At 47.1% G+C, this 17,052-nt stretch overlaps 1 protein-coding gene across 1 annotated transcript in view; it reads left to right on the top strand.

The window, feature by feature from the left end:
* LOC122926762 (probable glutamate receptor) overlaps positions 1-10,734 on the top strand; it is a 48,986-nt gene extending 38,252 nt beyond the window's left edge. The window contains exon 11 of the mRNA XM_044278237.1: positions 10,635-10,734. Within this exon, the coding sequence (XP_044134172.1) occupies positions 10,635-10,724 (90 nt within the window). The 3' untranslated portion in view covers positions 10,725-10,734. The remainder of the gene's footprint in view (positions 1-10,634) is intronic.
* The last annotated feature ends 6,318 nt before the right edge of the window (positions 10,735-17,052 follow it).

Here is a 17,052-nt window from a genome sequence, read left to right as displayed (position 1 = left end):
TCCCACTGCTCCCTAGGTAGTCAGGGCAACCGACCGGCTCCAGGGTCTGATCTTTTCCCTCATAGATCCGAAATTTGTGGGTATAGCCTGTGGCCCTTTCACAGAGCTTATACAATTTGACCCCATACCGGGCGCGCTTGCTTGGGATGTATTGTTTGAAGCCAAGGCGCCCGGTAAAATGTATCAGGGACTCGTCTACGCAGATGTTTTGCTCAGGGGTATACAAATCTGCAAATTTCAGGTTGAAATGGTCTATGAGGGGCCGAATTTTGTGGAGCCGGTCAAAAGCAGGGTGGCCTCTGGGACGGGAGGTGCTGTTATCACTAAAGTGCAGGAAACGCAGGATGGTCTCAAATCGTGTCCTGGACATAGCAGCAGAGAACATGGGCATGTGATGAATTGGGTTCGTGGACCAATATGACTGCAATTCATGCTTTTTAGTTAGACCCATGTTGAGGAGAAGGCCCAGAAAGGTTTTAATTTTGGAAACTTGGACTGGTTTCCACCGGAAAGACTGGGCATAAGAGCTTCCCGGGTTGGCGGATATAAATTGTGTGGCATACCGATTTGTTTCGGCCACGACTAAGTCCAAGAGCTCCGCAGTCAAGAACAGCTCAAAAAATCCCAGGGCCGAACCGATCTGAGTAGGGATGAGCGAACTCGAACTGTATAGTTCGGGTTAGTACCGAATTTTGGGGTGTCCGTGACACGGACCCGAACCCGGACATTTTCGTAAAAGTCCGGGTTCGGGTTCGGTGTTCGTCGCTTTCTTGGCGCTTTTGTGACGCTTTCTTGGCGCTTTTTGAAAGGCTGCAAAGCAGCCAATCAACAAGCGTCATACTACTTGCCCCAAGAGGCCATCACAGCCATGCCTACTATTGGCATGGCTGTGATTGGCCAGAGCACCATGTGACCCAGCCTCTATTTAAGCTGGAGTCACATAGCGCCGCCCGTCACTCTGCTCTGATTAGCGTAGGGAGAGGTTGCGGCTGCGACAGTAGGGCGAGATTAGGCAGATTAACTCCTCCAAAGGACTTGATTATTGATCGATCTGCAGCTGTGGGTCATTGAGCTGCTGATACTCAATTGCTCACTGTTTTTAGGCTGCCCAGACCGTTTGTCAGTCACATTTTTCTGGGGTGATCAGCGGCCATTTTGTGTCTTGTGGTGCGCCAGCACAAGCTGCGACCAAGTGCATTTAACCCTCAATGGTGTGGTTGTTTTTTGGCTAAAGCCTACATCAGGGTGAAGCTGTCACACCAAGTGCATTTAACCAGCAATAGTCTTTTTATTTTTTGGCCATATACTACATCAGGGGCAAGCTGCGCCTGTCACCAAGTGCATTTAACCCTCAATGGTGTGGTTGTTTTTTGGCTAAAGCCTACATCAGGGTGAAGCTGTCACACCAAGTGCATTTAACCAGCAATAGTCTGTTTATTTTTTGGCCATATACTAAATCAGGGGCAAGCTGCGCCCGTCACCAAGTGCATTTAACCCTCAGTAGTGTGGTTGGTCAAGCTATCACACCAAGTGCATTTAACCAGCAATAGTCTGTTCATTTTTTGGCCATATACTAAATCAGGGGCAAGCTGCGCCCGTCACCAAGTGCATTTAACCAGCAATAGTCTGTTCATTTTTTGGCCATATACTACATCAGGGGCAAGCTGCGCCCGTCACCAAGTGCATTTAACCCTCAGTAGTGTGGTTGGTCAAGCTGTCACACCAAGTGCATTTAACCAGCAATAGTCTGTTCATTTTTTGGCCATATACTACATCAGGGGCAAGCTGCGCCCGTCACCAAGTGCATTTAACCCTCAGTAGTGTGGTTGGTCAAGCTATCACACCAAGTGCATTTAACCAGCAATAGTCTGTTCATTTTTTGGCCATATACTAAATCAGGGGCAAGCTGCGCCCGTCACCAAGTGCATTTAACCAGCAATAGTCTGTTCATTTTTTGGCCATATACTACATCAGGGGCAAGCTGCGCCCGTCACCAAGTGCATTTAACCAGCAATAGTGTGGTTATTTTTTGGCCATATCCCAGTCTAATTCTGTCACTAAATCCATACCGGTCACCCAGCGCCTAAATACTAGGCCTCAAATTTATATCCCGCTAAATCTCTCGTTACCGCTGTACTGTTGTGGCTGGGCAAGTTATTTAGTGTCCGTCAAAGCACATTTTTTGTTCAGGGTTGAAATACAATTCCCAATTTAGCAATTTCATAATTTAGTGGTTTCTGCTATATCAGAGCTATTTGAAATCTATCCCTAAAAGGGTATATAATATTCAAGGTGCACATAGGGTCATTCAGAATAACTTCACACACACGCTACTGTGCATTTCCAAGTCTAATTCTGTCACTAAATCCATACCGGTCACCCAGCGCCTAAATACTAGGCCTCAAATTTATATCCCGCTAAATCTCTCGTTACCGCTGTACTGTTGTGGCTGGGAAAGTTATTTAGTGTCCGTCAAAGCACATTTTTTGTTCTGGGTTGAAATACAATTCACAATTTAGCAATTTCATAATTTAGTGGTTCCTGCTATATCAGAGCTATTTGAAATCTATCCCTAAAAGGGTATATAATATTCAAGGTGCACATAGGATCATTCGGAATAACTTCACACACACGCTACTGTGCATTTCCAAGTCTAATTCTGTCACTAAATCCATACCGATCACCCAGCGCCTAAATACTAGGCCTCAAATTTATATCCCGCTAAATCTCTCGTTACCGCTGTACTGTTGTGGCTGGGAAAGTTATTTAGTGTCCGTCAAAGCACATTTTTTGTTCTGGGTTGAAATACAATTCCCAATTTAGCAATTTCATAATTTAGTGGTTTCTGCTATATCAGAGCTATTTGAAATCTATCCCTAAAAGGGTATATAATATTCAAGGTGCACATAGGGTCATTCAGAATAACTTCACACACACGCTTCTGTGCATTTCCAAGGCTAATTCTGTCACTAAATCCATACCGGTCACCCAGCGCCTAAATACTAGGCCTCAAATTTATATCCCGCTAAATCTGTCGTTACCGCTGTCCTGTTGTGGATGGGCAAGTTATTTAGTGTCCGCCAAAGCACATTTTTTGTTCTGGGTTGAAATACAATTCCCAATTTAGCAATTTCATAATTTAGTGGTTTCTGCTATATCAGAGCTATTTGAAATCTATCCCTAAAAGGGTATATAATATTCAAGGTGCACATAGGGTCATTCAGAATAACTTCACACACACGCTACTGTGCATTTCCAAGGCTAATTCTGTCACTAAATCCATACCGGTCACCCAGCGCCTAAATACTAGGCCTCAAATTTATATCCCGCTGAATTTGAATACAATACATTGGGCCAAATAATATATTTGTTGTTGTGGTGAACCATAACAATGAGAAAAACATCTAGTAAGGGACGCGGACGTGGACATGGTCGTGGTGGTGTTAGTGGACCCTCTGGTGCTGGGAGAGGACGTGGCCGTTCTGCCACATCCACACGTCCTAGTGTACCAACTACCTCAGGTCCCAGTAGCCGCCAGAATTTACAGCGATATATGGTGGGGCCCAATGCCGTTCTAAGGATGGTAAGGCCTGAGCAGGTACAGGCATTAGTCAATTGGGTGGCCGACAGTGGATCCAGCACGTTCACATTATCTCCCACCCAGTCTTCTGCAGAAAGCGCACAGATGGCGCCTGAAAACCAACCCCATCAGTCTGTCACATCACCCCCATGCATACCAGGGAAACTGTCTCAGCCTCAAGTTATGCAGCAGTCTCTTATGCTGTTTGAAGACTCCGCTGGCAGGGTTTCCCAAGGGCATCCACCTAGCCCTTTCCCAGCGGTGGAAGACATAGACTGCACTGACGCACAACCACTTATGTTTCCTGATGATGAGGACATGGGAATACCACCTCAGCATGTCTCTGATGATGACGAAACACAGGTGCCAACTGCTGCGTCTTTCTGCAGTGTGCAGACTGAACAGGAGGTCAGGGATCAAGACTGGGTGGAAGACGATGCAGGGGACGATGAGGTCCTAGACCCCACATGGAATGAAGGTCGTGCCACTGACTTTCACAGTTCGGAGGAAGAGGCAGTGGTGAGACCGAGCCAACAGCGTAGCAAAAGAGGGAGCAGTGGGCAAAAGCAGAACACCCGCCGCCAAGAGACTCCGCCTGCTACTGACCGCCGCCATCTGGGACCGAGCACCCCAAAGGCAGCTTCAAGGAGTTCCCTGGCATGGCACTTCTTCAAACAATGTGCTGACGACAAGACCCAAGTGGTTTGCACGCTGTGCCATCAGAGCCTGAAGCGAGGCATTAACGTTCTGAACCTGAGCACAACCTGCATGACCAGGCACCTGCATGCAAAGCATGAACTGCAGTGGAGTAAACACCTTAAAACCAAGGAAGTCACTCAGGCTCCCCCTGCTACCTCTTCTGCTGCTGCCGCCTCGGCCTCTTCTGCTGCTGCCGCCTCGGCCTCTTCCTCCGCCTCTGGAGGAACGTTGGCACCTGCCGCCCAGCAAACAGGGGATGTACCACCAACACCACCACCACCTCCGTCACCAAGCGTCTCAACCATGTCACACGCCAGCGTTCAGCTCTCCATCTCACAAACATTTGAGAGAAAGCGTAAATTCCCACCTAGCCACCCTCGATCCCTGGCCCTGAATGCCAGCATTTCTAAACTACTGGCCTATGAAATGCTGTCATTTAGGCTGGTGGACACAGACAGCTTCAAACAGCTCATGTCGCTTGCTGTCCCACAGTATGTTGTTCCCAGCCGCCACTACTTCTCCAAGAGAGCCGTGCCTTCCCTGCACAACCAAGTATCCGATAAAATCAAGTGTGCACTGCGCAATGCCATCTGTAGCAAGGTCCACCTAACCACAGATACGTGGACCAGTAAGCACGGCCAGGGACGCTATATCTCCCTAACTGCACACTGGGTAAATGTAGTGGCAGCTGGGCCCCAGGCGGAGAGCTGTTTGGCGCACGTCCTTCCGCCGCCAAGGATCGCAGGGCAACATTCTTTGCCTCCTGTTGCCACCTCCTCCTTCTCGGCTTCCTCCTCCTCTTCTTCCACCTGCTCATCCAGTCAGCCACACACCTTCACCACCAACTTCAGCACAGCCCGGGGTAAACGTCAGCAGGCCATTCTGAAACTCATATGTTTGGGGGACAGGCCCCACACCGCACAGGAGTTGTGGCGTGGTATAGAACAACAGACCGACGAGTGGTTGCTGCCGGTGAGCCTCAAGCCCGGCCTGGTGGTGTGTGATAATGGGCGAAATCTCGTTGCAGCTCTGGGACTAGCCAATTTGACGCACATCCCTTGCTTGGCGCATGTGCTGAATTTGGTGGTGCAGAAGTTCATTCACAACTACCCCGACATGTCAGAGCTGCTGCATAAAGTGCGGGCCGTCTGTTCGCGCTTCCGGCGTTCACATCCTGCTGCTGCTCGCCTGTCTGCGCTACAGCGTAACTTTGGCCTTCCCGCTCACCGCCTCATATGCGACGTGCCCACCAGGTGGAACTCCACCTTGCACATGCTGGACAGACTGTGCGAGCAGCAGCAGGCCATAGTGGAGTTTCAGCTGCAGCACGCACGGGTCAGTCGCACTACAGAACAGCACCACTTCACCACCAATGACTGGGCCTCCATGCGAGACCTGTGTGCCCTGTTGCGCTGTTTCGAGTACTCCACCAACATGGCCAGTGGCGATGACACCGTTATCAGCGTTACAATACCACTTCTATGTCTCCTTGAGAAAACACTTAGGGCGATGATGGAAGAGGAGGTGGCCCAGGAGGAGGAGGAGGAGGAGGAAGAGGGGTCATTTTTAGCACTTTCAGGCCAGTCTCTTCGAAGTGACTCAGAGGGAGGTTTTTGGCAACAGCAGAGGCCAGGTACAAATGTGGCCAGCCAGGGCCCACTACTGGAGGACGAGGATGAGGAGGAGGTGGAGGAGGATGAGGATGAAGCATGGTCACAGCGGGGTGGCACCCAACGCAGCTCGGGTCCATCACTGGTGCGTGGCTGGGGGGAAAGGCAGGACAATGACGATACGCCTCCCACACAGGACAGCTTGTCCTTACCCCTGGGCAGCCTGGCACACATGAGCGACTACATTCTGCAGTGCCTGCGCAACGACAGCAGAGTTGCCCACATTTTAACCTGTGCGGACTACTGGGTTGCCACCCTGCTGGATCCACGCTACAAAGACAATGTGCCCACCTTACTTCCTGCACTGGAGCGTGATAGGAAGATGCGCGAGTACAAGCGCACGTTGGTAGACGCGCTACTGAGAGCATTCCCAAATGTCACAGGGGAACAAGTGGAAGCCCAAGGCCAAGGCAGAGGAGGAGCAAGAGGTCGCCAAGGCAGCTGTGTCACGGCCAGCTCCTCTGAGGGCAGGGTTAGCATGGCAGAGATGTGGAAAACTTTTGTCAACACGCCACAGCTAACTGCACCACCACCTGATACGCAACGTGTTAGCAGGAGGCAACATTTCACTAACATGGTGGAACAGTACGTGTGCACACCCCTCCACGTACTGACTGATGGTTCGGCCCCATTCAACTTCTGGGTCTCTAAATTGGCCACGTGGCCAGAGCTAGCCTTTTATGCCTTGGAGGTGCTGGCCTGCCCGGCAGCCAGCGTTTTGTCTGAACGTGTATTCAGCACGGCAGGGGGCGTCATTACAGACAAACGCAGCCGCCTGTCTACAGCCAATGTGGACAAGCTGACGTTCATAAAAATGAACCAGGCATGGATCCCACAGGATCTGTCCGTCCCTTGTCCAGATTAGACATTAACTACCTCCCCTTAACCATATATTATTGGACTCCAGGGCACTTCCTCATTCAATCCTATTTTTATTTTCATTTTACCATTATATTGCGAGGCTACCCAAAGTTGAATGAACCTCTCCTCTGTCTGGGTGCCGGAGCCTAAATATATGCCAATGGACTGTTGCAGTGGTGGGTGACATGAAGCCTCATTCTCTGCTATGACATGCAGACTAATTCTCTGCTGACGTGAAGCCAGATTGTCTGTTACGGGACCTCTCTCCTCTGCCTGGGTGCCGGGGCCTAAATATCTGAGAATGGACTGTTCCAGTGGTGGGTGACGGGAAGCCAGATTCTCTGCTATGGGACCTCTCTCCAATTGATTTTGGTTAATTTTTATTTATTAAATTTTTATTTTTATTCATTTCCCTATCCACATTTGTTTGCAGGGGATTTACCTACATGTTGCTGCCTTTTGCAGCCCTCTAGCCCTTTCCTGGGCTGTTTTACAGCCGTTTTAGTGCCGAAAAGTTCGGGTCCCCATTGACTTCAATGGGGTTCGGGTTCGGGACGAAGTTCGGATCGGGTTCGGATCCCGAACCCGAACATTTCCGGGAAGTTCGGCCGAAGTTCGGCCGAACTTCTCGAACCCGAACATCCAGGTGTTCGCTCAACTCTAGATCTGAGCTGTCTCAACCCGAACTCCAGACTGGGCGGTGAAAGGGGGAACTACAGGTGCGGCTGAAGTTGGGGACTGCCAATCAGGGTTTGCCAGCACCTCAGGGATTCTAGGGGCTCTACGGGCACGTCTTTGCGGTGGCTGCGACGGGGTCACTACTGCTCGTGCCACCGTACCAGCTTCAACTGCCCTTCTGGTGCTCGCCACTTCACCAGGTTGTACGGCAGTGCTGGTACTAGGTCCAGGAAGGGCTGCGCTGCTGGTGTATGCCTCACCACGTAATCCGACAGCGCCAGACCCACTCTGCTGCTCTTGAAGCGGATCCTGTGCAACCTGTGGTCTAGCGACACGGGGCCGGGTACACCTGGTGCTATCAGGGACCTCAGCCTCCTCGTCCGAACTTTGGGTCAGAGTGCCACTGCTTTCTACAGGTTCATATTCTGACCCGCTAGATTCATCAGATGAGGGTTCCCATTCCTCATCTGACTGGGTCAGAAGTCTGTAGGCATCTTCAGAAGAATACCCCGTTTGACATTTGGGCAACTAAATTTAGGGGTATTCCCTGAGACTACCCAAGAAAAAAAGCAAGCCTGTCTTACAAAGGGGAGGCTAGCGAAGTACCGGAGGCCGCTGCGGTTGATAAAAAATATCAAAACTGATTTTTTTATCGCCGCAGTGCGTGTAAAGTGAATGTGCAGTGATCAAAAAAAAAATATTTTTGGGTCACTGCGGTGGGGCGGGCAGGCGTGGGTGAACGCACGTGTGGGCGACCGATCAGGCCTGATCGGGCAAACACTGCGTTTTGGGTGGAGGGCGAACTAAAGTGACACTAATACTATTATAGATCTGACCGTGATCAGTTTTGATCACTTCCACATACTATAAAAGTACAAATGCTGATTAGCGATACGCTAATCAGCGAATAACGGACTGCGGTGCGGTGGGCTGGGCGCTAACTGATCGCTAAACTACCTAACCAAGGGGCCTAAACTATACCTAAAACCTAACGGTCAATACCAGTGAAAAAAAAAAAGTGACAGTTTGCACTGACCACTTTTTTCCTTTTCACTAGTGATTGACAGGGGCAAGAAGGGGTGATCAAAGGGTTAATTGGGGTGCTGGGAGGTGATCTGGGGGCTAAGTGTGGTGTTGGTGGGTACTCACAGTGATGTGTGCTCCTCTGCTGGAACCAACCGACCAAAAGAAGGAGCAGAGGAGCACAGCAGCCATATAACCACATCATATTTACTAATATGATGGGTTATCTGGCTGCTGATTCGTTTTTTTGAAAATCAGCAACCTGCCAGCCACGATCATTGGCTGGCAGGTTGATGACGAACTTGTCTTTTGAATTTTGCCGGCCCGCGATGCGCATGCGCGGGCCGGCTTTCCCCGAAATCTCGTGTCTCGCGAGAGGACGCACCGGCGCGTCCACCCAGAGGAACAGGACCGCCGCAAAGACGCAATCCTGCGTACGGCGGTCCTGAGCAGGTTAAATTACCACTGGCCGAAATCGCTACAGTGCCATTATAGTTTCACTGCCTACTTGCATACATGAACCGGAATGATTTTACTCACTGTTTCAGGTGATACCGGTTTTGTTTTCTCACTCGTGGCGTCCCACGTATAGTGAAGATTTTGTAGGCTGCGGTGCGATGCGATTTGACTTGTTGCGGTAATGCTGAGCAAACTTTTGGGATCCTCGGTGGTCGTATGTCGCTGTGCTGTTCTGGAGATGGCCTGGTAACAAATATCTTCAGTGCGGTTTAGTTCAAGTCCGCAAGATTAGTTTACACCAGGGAAAGTGATCTCAAAATAAAACAGCAGATATCCAGCTTTTCTTTATATCAAAGCAAAAAATTACCGATCCCTTTCTTGAAGCGCTTTATATCCTCAGGTTCCGTGCTTTTTTCTCATGGGATTAATTACCATAATCCCATGAGAAATCCATGTTTCGGAGTGAACTACAACTCCTTCTTCAGTGGTTGAATTTCCAATGGGAATGATCTGTCTTTATATACCTGAACAGGTGTGGTCTAAATCAATTAGCCGCTGCTGTGTGTCGGAAGTGACGTGAATTTCTTTTCAAATTTCATGATGACAAGCTGTGGTTTTTTTTATTCGTTTAAAAAACATTTATTTCTCATGTTAAAAATATATTAAATCACTATAAATACATATGTTACCTAATATTACCATTGTGTAATATAAAACTAAAACGAGTATCATAAATATATCAGTAATATTAGGTAACATATGTATTTATAGTGATTTAATATATTTTTAACATGAGAAATAAATGTTTTTTAAACAAATAAAAAAAACTGAGCTTGTCATCATGAAATTTGAAAAGAAATTCACGTCACTTCCGACACACAGCAGCGGCTAATTGATTTAGACCACACCTGTTCAGGTATATAAAGACAGATCATTCCCATGGGAAATTCAACCACTGAAGAAGGAGTTGTAGTTCACTCCGAAACGCAGTATGGTAATTAATCCCATGAGAAAAAAGCACGGAACCTGAGGATATAAAGCGCTTCAAGAAAGGGATCAGTAATTTTTCGCTTTGATATAAAGAAAAGCTGGATATCTGCTGTTTTATTTTGAGATCACTTTCCCTGGTGTAAACTAATCTTGCGGACTTGAACTAAACCGCACTGAAGATATTTGTTACCAGGCCATCTCCAGAACAGCACAGCGACATACGACCACCGAGGATCCCAAAAGTTTGCTCAGCATTACCGCAACAAGTCAAATCGCATCGCACCGCAGACTACAAAATCTTCACTATACGTGGGACGCCACGAGTGAGAAAACAAAACCGGTATCACCTGAAACATATTTATAGTCCAGCCTTTAATTTATCATAGCAATCCAAAAATTTCAAATAAATTCTGAAATATATTAATTGTAGTCTGTTTAGCAACTAGATGAGTGGAGTGGAGTGGAAAGATATAGTACAGATTTATCCCTTCTGCCCTACCCTGTCTAGTCAGGACTAAAGATGGTCCAAAAGCCTCTATGATAACCCAGAAATTAGTATTTTAAAAGAACACATGGCAGGTGAAGGGCCATAGATTTTGCACCATGGCCCGAGAACTGCCCCTATAGCTCTGCACTATACCGCTAGTCATCACCTGTTCCCTTTGTCTTCGTAGAAATCCTGCTGCTCTGCCTTCTCAGAAGAACTGGGTCAGCGCTTTGGAAGAACAGAAAATCAGGAGAGTCTGGAAAAGGTGCAACCATGAGATTACTGGTTGGGATATGAGAAAAATCTATGGAGACTTGTAAATTTGCAGTTAATAATCTGCTTGCTGTAGTGGTGCCTTTTTGTACTAGTGCATTGACCAGTCATGATTATGGTGCTCTGAAAGTCAGTATTTTCTTTAACAAGTTGAAGTTTTACTATTGCTTGTAAGACCTGCATCTGGTGTATCTTCTCCTATGTCCCCACAGATAGCTGGAAATAACGATACAAGCTTTAATACTTATACATGTGTCTAATACAGATCTAAAATGAATGAATTAAATGGTGGTTGTTTATGTAAAATGGTGGCTTAAGCAAATAATATTATTTGGCTGACTGGTTTTGAGGTCCAGTTGCAAAAAAATTGGACTTCAAAAACCTCAACACAAAGCAGACGTCCATGAACTAGCTGCTAAATCTTTAGTTAGAGCTTACCCAACCAAGGTCAGTTACACACCAGGATTGATGTACACAAGGATTTGAAAGTGAAGTCCAATGATACGTTTTGGAATATCCATGTAAAACACTATGTAAAAACAACACACAACCTCATATTAAGTAACTGTGGGTTATAGACGTCTAACAGTCATGTATCATGGCACCATGCTACCAATGACCTATAGTCAACCAAGTGTTAGCAACTAACATCAAACAGAGTAGATAGGAATACTTGAAGATTCTTCCAGTAGGTGAACAGCTTGAGGTATAAATCTAAGGTGGCCATACCACTAGATGAATGTTGCCTGAGCCCATTGATTTTGGTGTGAGCGGCCAACCATTCAATGTGTATGGAGGTGACCCAACTCTTCCCCAACTGTAGATGAAATCCAAAATGCCCAATCCTTTGTCCTCATGGGAGTCAACCCACTGCCTGACAACTCTAGTGGTGATTCATTCCCCTCTCCCCAATGAGAACCCATGTACGCTCTGCCAAATGAGTGGCAACAGCTAAGCAATATGGCCACCTTTAGTATTGAAGATCCATTTATGGAGGCAATGGAATTTCAATAACATGTCTTACTCCCTATATATGTGTGCAGTATTTGGAAAATGCAGGAATGCTGGACTCTAGTGACTAGGCAGCACCTCAAGACACAAGTGACAGTAATGGTAGGCGTAGAGCAGCCTATAGGCAACCATACACATAAGATCAAAGACGTCACATTGATCTGATCTAATGTGTATGGGACCATTTCAGCAAATGTGGAAAAACATGGATGGCAAAATTTAGTTTTAACATACCGATGCCAATGTTCCTGCAGGAGATAAGCTGCTACCAGGGTGGTCTGAGAACATCTTGGTGCTTCTCCCTTGAAAGAATCCTGCACACCTAGACAAGCGTGCATATGTATTAAAGGGGAAGTCAGGAGAAGAACCTTATCTTTTGTGTATGGTATGAAACATGGTCCGTGAAGAACCATCCTCACTCTCATGAGATATGAAAAGTTCATGTTCATCTCAGATTACGCAACAACTTTGAAAAACATCAAGAGCAGGGATGCCCAACCTGTGTCCCTCCAGCTGTTGCAAAACTACAACTCAGTATACCTGGACAGCCTACAGCCATTAGGGCATGCTGGGATTTGTAGTTTTGCAACTGCTGGAGGGTCAAAAGTTGAGCATCCCTGTTCAAGAGCAATATCCAACTCTTCTGATCATAGGCAGAGCTCATTTTAGTCGGATTGTCACTGAGCATCCGAAGCAGACGCTGTATAGTTAGGCACGCCTGCTTGCTTCCACTAAAACCACTTTCTAACCTCTGTAATTTAAAATGTTAAGAGGAAAGAAAAAAATACTGCATGACTTCTATACCTCTGCCATAGAAGACTGTTATAATCTAGAATCAGGATGGTTTCATACAGTATTATTTTGCATGTAATTTAGCATGTTTGTGTATAAAATACCAGCTATATACAGTATAATAGTCAAAACAGACCTCATGTCCTGCTCCAAATGCAGCCAATTTCTGATCATATACTAATCGCCCCATCATCTTCTATAGAAATGCAACGCTGGCCATGCACGTTATCCATGTCATCCAAACCTGCTAGATTTGGTTGGTTCAGCTAAAGATCTCCTGTGTAAGGGGGACACCCTATGGCAGATATTGGGCAGGGGGAAGACATTGGGTATGTTGGGTTTTACATTGCCTCTCCTCAGCCATTCCCTTCTCCCCGTTAAAATAAACATGCCTTCTCTGCCGTGCATGCTTGTTTATGGTGAAGTCTGGTGGAGCACTCATGTACATGGCCAACGTATTTTATATTCTTTGACTGATGAAAGGTTCAGTTGACAGATGGCTGTAATTATCCTCGAGCAATTCCACTAGTGAGACCGAGTTACAATCCAGAACTAGATCTGTTACTTCCTTGCTGTGGCTCCTGTTGATGGAGTTGAAAGCAGGCTGAATATATCTTGATGACCTATCGTAAGAACAGGTCATCAATATTAAAATCCTGCAATACCCCTTTAAAGGGCTGTACAAGTAATGTCTCAGACTTATGCCAAAATAGATTATCAAAAATCTAATTATCCATTGCCTGCAGTGGGTATCTGAGTGGTTTTAATTGACTGCAGCATTTAAAGCGGTTTTCCAGGCTCATGATATTTATAAACTGCCCTAAATACATGATCAGTGGGGGCCCCACGATCATCTGTTCCCTGCAGACTCCAGCACTGGCTCCATTCAAAGTATAGTGACTGAACTGGGTTACTGCAGCTCAACTGCCATTCACATCAATGGGCGATGAGCCGCTACGGCCACTACACTTCGAACAGCGCTATCCTTCCTGCTCCATTGAAGAACTATTTACAATGCCGGAGGCTGCAGGCCGGGGTGTAGCTATAGGGGGTGCAGAGGAAGCAGTCACTACCAGGCCCAGGAGCCGGACGGGCCCAAAAAAAGACACTGGTATTATAGAAAGTGCATGCAGGGCAAGTTACACCTCTGAGTGGAGTGAAGGGGTTAGGTCAACAATTTGGCATGCGGGGGACCGTTTCAATTTTTGCCTCAAGCAGCACGAAGGCTATGTGCTTCCCTGCCCTTGGTCTCAAAGCAGTGAGCGAAGGGGGGCCCAACTAAACTCTTGGAACAGGGCGCATGAGCCTTTAGCTACGCAGCTGGCTGCAGGGATCAGCTGATCGGATCGGTGGAGATGCTGGGAGTCAGACCCTCACCGATCGGATATTAATGGCCTTTCCTGAGGACAGGTAATCAATATCAGGAGCCTGGAAAACCACCGTTAAGAAGCTCTCTGAGAAGCAAACACATAGGTAGCAATGAATGCTAGTTACAGTAAAGGGGATAATCATTCCCATTAGTATTAATAATGTGTAAAGCACACCGCTAAACAACCAGTGAATGCAAATGACCTCTTAGAAAATAAACTTAAGTGGCATTTTCTTCATGCAGTACTTCATAGTGTCTGATTACAGGTATATCACGCAGTATATAAGGCAGCTACTAACACAAGCACCATTATTATCTCTACAGGTACAGTACGTTTTTATTGGTGCGTTACGATAAGCTAACCAGTGGTTCCGCACAAACTGTGATTGTGATATGTGAGTTTATTGGTTTTAGGACCATGAAATATATCTGAAGTGTTCAGTGAGTGCATATACATACAGAAAGTGGACGTACTCTAATATTTATTGGTGGACATGCTACAGAAATATCTTTAATAAATGTTAAAAAAGGAGCTGTCGTCTGTCCTTTAGTACACCAGTCTATCGGAGCAATATGCACAGAGCAGTCAATTTAAAAGTTGTCTGCAGTTTACAGAATATGTGCAAAAATACATATAAATGGCATGTGACTTTGTTAATGAACGCTCTTCCTACCATGTATAAAATACAAGCGGGGGCCAGGGTAATACTTAAAAGTCTTGGTCGTTCTCTACCAACTAATGTTGGACATTTCTAGCTGTGTGACATATCTCATCCGCCCCAAGGAAGACAATCAGCATGTATGGGTGTACGTGATCTGCAGTGATGGATTCATACCTAAATCAGTTGAGCGTCTTCCACTGTTCCACATGGGTACGTGGAGCCAGAGAATACCACAAAAACATTCCTCAGACCATAACACTGCCACCACCAGCTTGTGCTCTTCCAGCAATGGCTGCAGGGTGATTGTTCTCTGATGCTTTTCTCCTGACAATCCAACGTCCATCCGTTCGATCAAGCAGAAAATCTGACTCATCAGAGAAGGCCAATTAAGGGTGGTGCAATACCGATACTGCTGCAAAAATGGAAGCCTCTTCTGCCAATGCATAACTCCCAACTGTACGGGATCCAGCGGGACAGTCCAGGAATTCAGTGGGCGTCCTGTGGTCCCGGAATGGCTGAGGTATGTCCCTCTCTCAGCTGTCTCTGCATCCATAGGACGCAGAGACAGTTGCCTATAAGGGTAAAGCAAGGAGCCGTCTGCTCCCCTCTTCACCATTCAGCTCAGCTGCTGGCGTTCCACACTGCGGGACTGTGTAGGAGGAGTGGTGCAGGGCGGGAGTCGGCCTCCGCTCTCCTACACAGCCCAGCAGCGCAATGTGTGACCACGTATTGCATGATGCTGGGGAGCGCAGGAGGAACTGTAAAGATCTTTGAAAGAACTAGGTATCTATTTTTTTTTTTTTCTTCCTGTGAAGAGGCACATATCTGGATATAACTACTGTGAAGGGGGCACATAGCTGGGCTTGAGGGGGTATGTTTAGGCATAACTACTGTGAGGGGGCACATGTGGGCATAATTACTGTGAAGGAAGCACAACTACTGTGAGAGTCACAGTGTGTGCACTACTATTGTGATGGGGCACAATGTGGGCATAACTACCATATAATTTGTCCACTTACCATATACTTTCACCACAGCGGCACATAAACAGTTCACAACCTGCACAGTTTCAGAAATACTGCCTTCCTTGGCCCAAAAGCCACTAATCATCCCTTTTTGCAACTCTGTTAAATCTCATGACATCAATAAGGGATATGTGTGCAGAAACCCTATTGTACACCTTATATACCCACTGGGGGCCAGTGTAGTACTTGGAAGTCTTGGCCGTGCTCTACCAACCAATGTCGGACATTTCTAGCCGTGTGACATGTCGCGTTGTCTTGCTGGAAGATCCCATCTGCCCCATGGAAAACAATCATCATGTATGGATGGATTTATACCCAAATCAGCTTCCTTCATGAGCTACACGCTGGGAGGGGGGGCTCACAGTCCAAAGTGGGGGACACCTCTCACCAATAATTAAGATGTCCTAAAGAATGGACAAGGGTTGTAATGATGTAATAAAGCCAGTATGACAACACAAACTTCTGTTCACGATCACATACACAGAGCCATGCACTGAATCTTTTATTTAGAAATGTTTCAAATCTTTCACTTACACAGTTCAAGTCATGGTGGCTTTCTTACAAACGCACCGCCACACCTGTCCACGGGTTGTGCCTGGTATTGTATGGATGGATAGATAGACAGATAAATTAAAGTTAAGTGACAAGTGCTAAGTGAACAGTTATGTGAGAAGAACAAAGGCAATGTGATGATGTCCTAGGGCTGCTGCTTTGTTTGTTTCTTATAATCTACTAGCAGAAGGACCCGGCTTCGCTCGGGTAGATTTCATCTATTTAATTTAATGTTTGCATGTGTCGTTAAAAGAGATAGACAGTATCCCCCATAACAGTGACCTCTACAGCACCCCGCCCCTTTAACAGTAAACTCCATGGTCCCTCACTCCTTAACATTGACCCCTACACAGTGCCCCGCCACTTTAAAATGGGACCTCCACAGCAGCCCATCCTCTTAACTTTGACATTCACAGCAACCCAGCCCTTTAACAGTGAGTTTCACAGCACCCCACTCCCTTGACAGTGACCTCCTCAGGGGCCTGCCCCCGTAACAGTGACCTCACAGTACCCTGCTGCCTTAACAGTGACCTAACAGTATCCTGCTGCCTTAACAGTGACCTCACAGTACCCCGCCCCCTTAACAGTGACCTCACAGTACCCCGCCCCCTTAACAGTGACCTCACAGTACCCCGCTTCCTTAACAGTGACCTCACAGTACCCCGCTGCCTTAACAGTGACCTCACAGTACCCCGCTGCCTTAACAGTGACCTCACAGTACCCCGCTGCCTTAACAGTGACCTCACAGTACCCCGCTGCCTTAACAGTGACCTCACAGTACCCCGCTGCCTTAACAGTGACCTCACAGTACCCCGCTGCCTTAACAGTGACCTCACAGTACCCCGCTGCCTTAACAGTGACCTCACAGTACCCCGCTGCCTTAACAGTGACCTCACAGTACCCCGCTGCCTTAACAGTGAC

This window comes from Bufo gargarizans, chromosome 2 (assembly GCF_014858855.1).
Source record: "Bufo gargarizans isolate SCDJY-AF-19 chromosome 2, ASM1485885v1, whole genome shotgun sequence".
Lineage (NCBI taxonomy): Eukaryota > Metazoa > Chordata > Amphibia > Anura > Bufonidae > Bufo > Bufo gargarizans.
Note: the sequence above shows the minus strand (reverse complement) of the source record. Positions and strands in the feature narration are given on the sequence as shown.